The 1,551-nt window shown below is 46.9% G+C and overlaps 1 protein-coding gene across 1 annotated transcript; it reads right to left on the reverse strand.

The window, feature by feature from the left end:
• Positions 1-253: 253 nt before the first annotated feature.
• Positions 254-607, reverse strand: TAL2 (TAL bHLH transcription factor 2). The gene has a single exon (XM_054987669.1). It carries the CDS (start codon positions 605-607, stop codon positions 254-256), a length of 354 nt encoding a protein of 117 aa, XP_054843644.1.
• Positions 608-1,551: the final 944 nt, after the last annotated feature.

Below are 1,551 nucleotides of genomic sequence, written 5' to 3' on the forward strand. Positions count from 1 at the left end.
TTTCCCTCCCCAAACCCTGCTTTCTCCAGGTTTCTCCAGGCTTCACCCCCTAGATCTCCAGGAATTTCCCAACTTGGAGCTGGCAACCCTAAGTTCAAGTGTCCTGTTTTAATGACTGAAAGCCAATCCTCATCCCCAAAAGACCTTACACTTGATAAAAGATAAATACTATACATAGGCGAAACAACCCACAACTTATGTAAACGGGCACTATCAGGTTACTAATAGGCCGGCACCCCTGACTGGAGGTTCTTCATGGCGATGATTCTTCTGACCAGCACTCTGGGATGCTACTGCTCGTGTCAGGAGAAGGCACCTCAGAGTCTTCAATGAGCGTCAGTTCTTCCATCCTTTCCGAACGTGGACTCTGCTGGAACAGTCCCAGTATCCTTCCCCGAGGATTCGCCCCCGTCTGCTGCAGGCCTTGGTCCCCCAGCACCTTGACAAGGAAGTTGATGTACCTCATGGCTAAGCGAAGGGTCTCGTTCTTGCTGAGTTTTTTGTCTGGGGGGTGGGTGGGGATCAGCTTCCGTAGCTTCGCGAATGCACTGTTGACGTTCTGTTGTCTCCATCGCTCCCTGCTGTTGGTGAAGACCTTTCTGGTCATTGTTCAAACACCAGCAGAACTGGAAGAGGAGAAAATAATATCGACAGAGATTATTCAAGGAACCATCAAGTAGAGTCATGAAAAAGAAGCTTGCTCCTCTGCCCCTGATTTAGAGCCAAGCTATAAGTGACGCCTGACACAGGTTGGACCCTTGTCAGCTTCCCTCAAGTTTTGATGGGAAATGTAGGCGTCCTGGTTTTATAGCTTGGCTCTCCATTACAGCTGCAAGACCAGGATGCCTACATGTCCCATCAAAACTTGAGGCAAGCTGACAAGTGTCCAACCTGTGTCAGGCGTCACTTGTAGCTTGGCTCTCAGTGGGTTGCCCTCAGAGAAAATGGTCACATGGTTGGTGGCCGTGGCACGGAGGGCAATCTAAACTCCCCTCTGTCTGAAGATCAGGGGGTGGGGCCACCAGCCATGTGACCATTTTCAAGAGATTCCAAAACTCCATTCCGCCACGTTCCAGCTGAAAAAAAGCCCTAAGGAATTCTGTGGTGTTGGTGAAACCTCCAGCAAGGAGCAGATCAGTTGCCCAGTTGTGCCAGAGTTTTGGACAATCAAAAGGGGGTCTGACAGCTATTCACTCTTAGGGTCACAGCAGGCTGCCATTGGTTTTGATGGTTTTTATGGTTGGTTTTGATGGTTTTTAAGATGAGATTTTGTTATGTATGTTTTGAATTTGTTAGCCAGCTTAGTAGCTCTTAGGAGAGCAGAAAGGCAGAGTATAGCTTTTTAAAAATAAAAATATCTGCACATCAGGGCACAAACATAATTTCTCTTAGCCCAGTACAAATTTGTAATACAAACACATACAATCCCTTTCTAGGCACACGATCTCATATGAAATAAAATGTTCTACTTTATTACTGAAATGACATAATTAAGCCATATCACATGGACTGTGGGCGTACAGTTTAGGCTGGGACTTTCAGGCTCTGATA

Source organism: Eublepharis macularius, chromosome 8, assembly GCF_028583425.1.
Source record: "Eublepharis macularius isolate TG4126 chromosome 8, MPM_Emac_v1.0, whole genome shotgun sequence".
In the NCBI taxonomy this organism is placed as follows: Eukaryota; Metazoa; Chordata; class Lepidosauria; order Squamata; family Eublepharidae; genus Eublepharis; species Eublepharis macularius.

Excerpts from the sequence above, each read along its gene's own strand:
- TAL2 (XM_054987669.1), bottom strand. The coding sequence starts at position 607 with ATGACCAGAAAGGTCTTCACCAACAGCAGGGAGCGATGGAGACAACAG.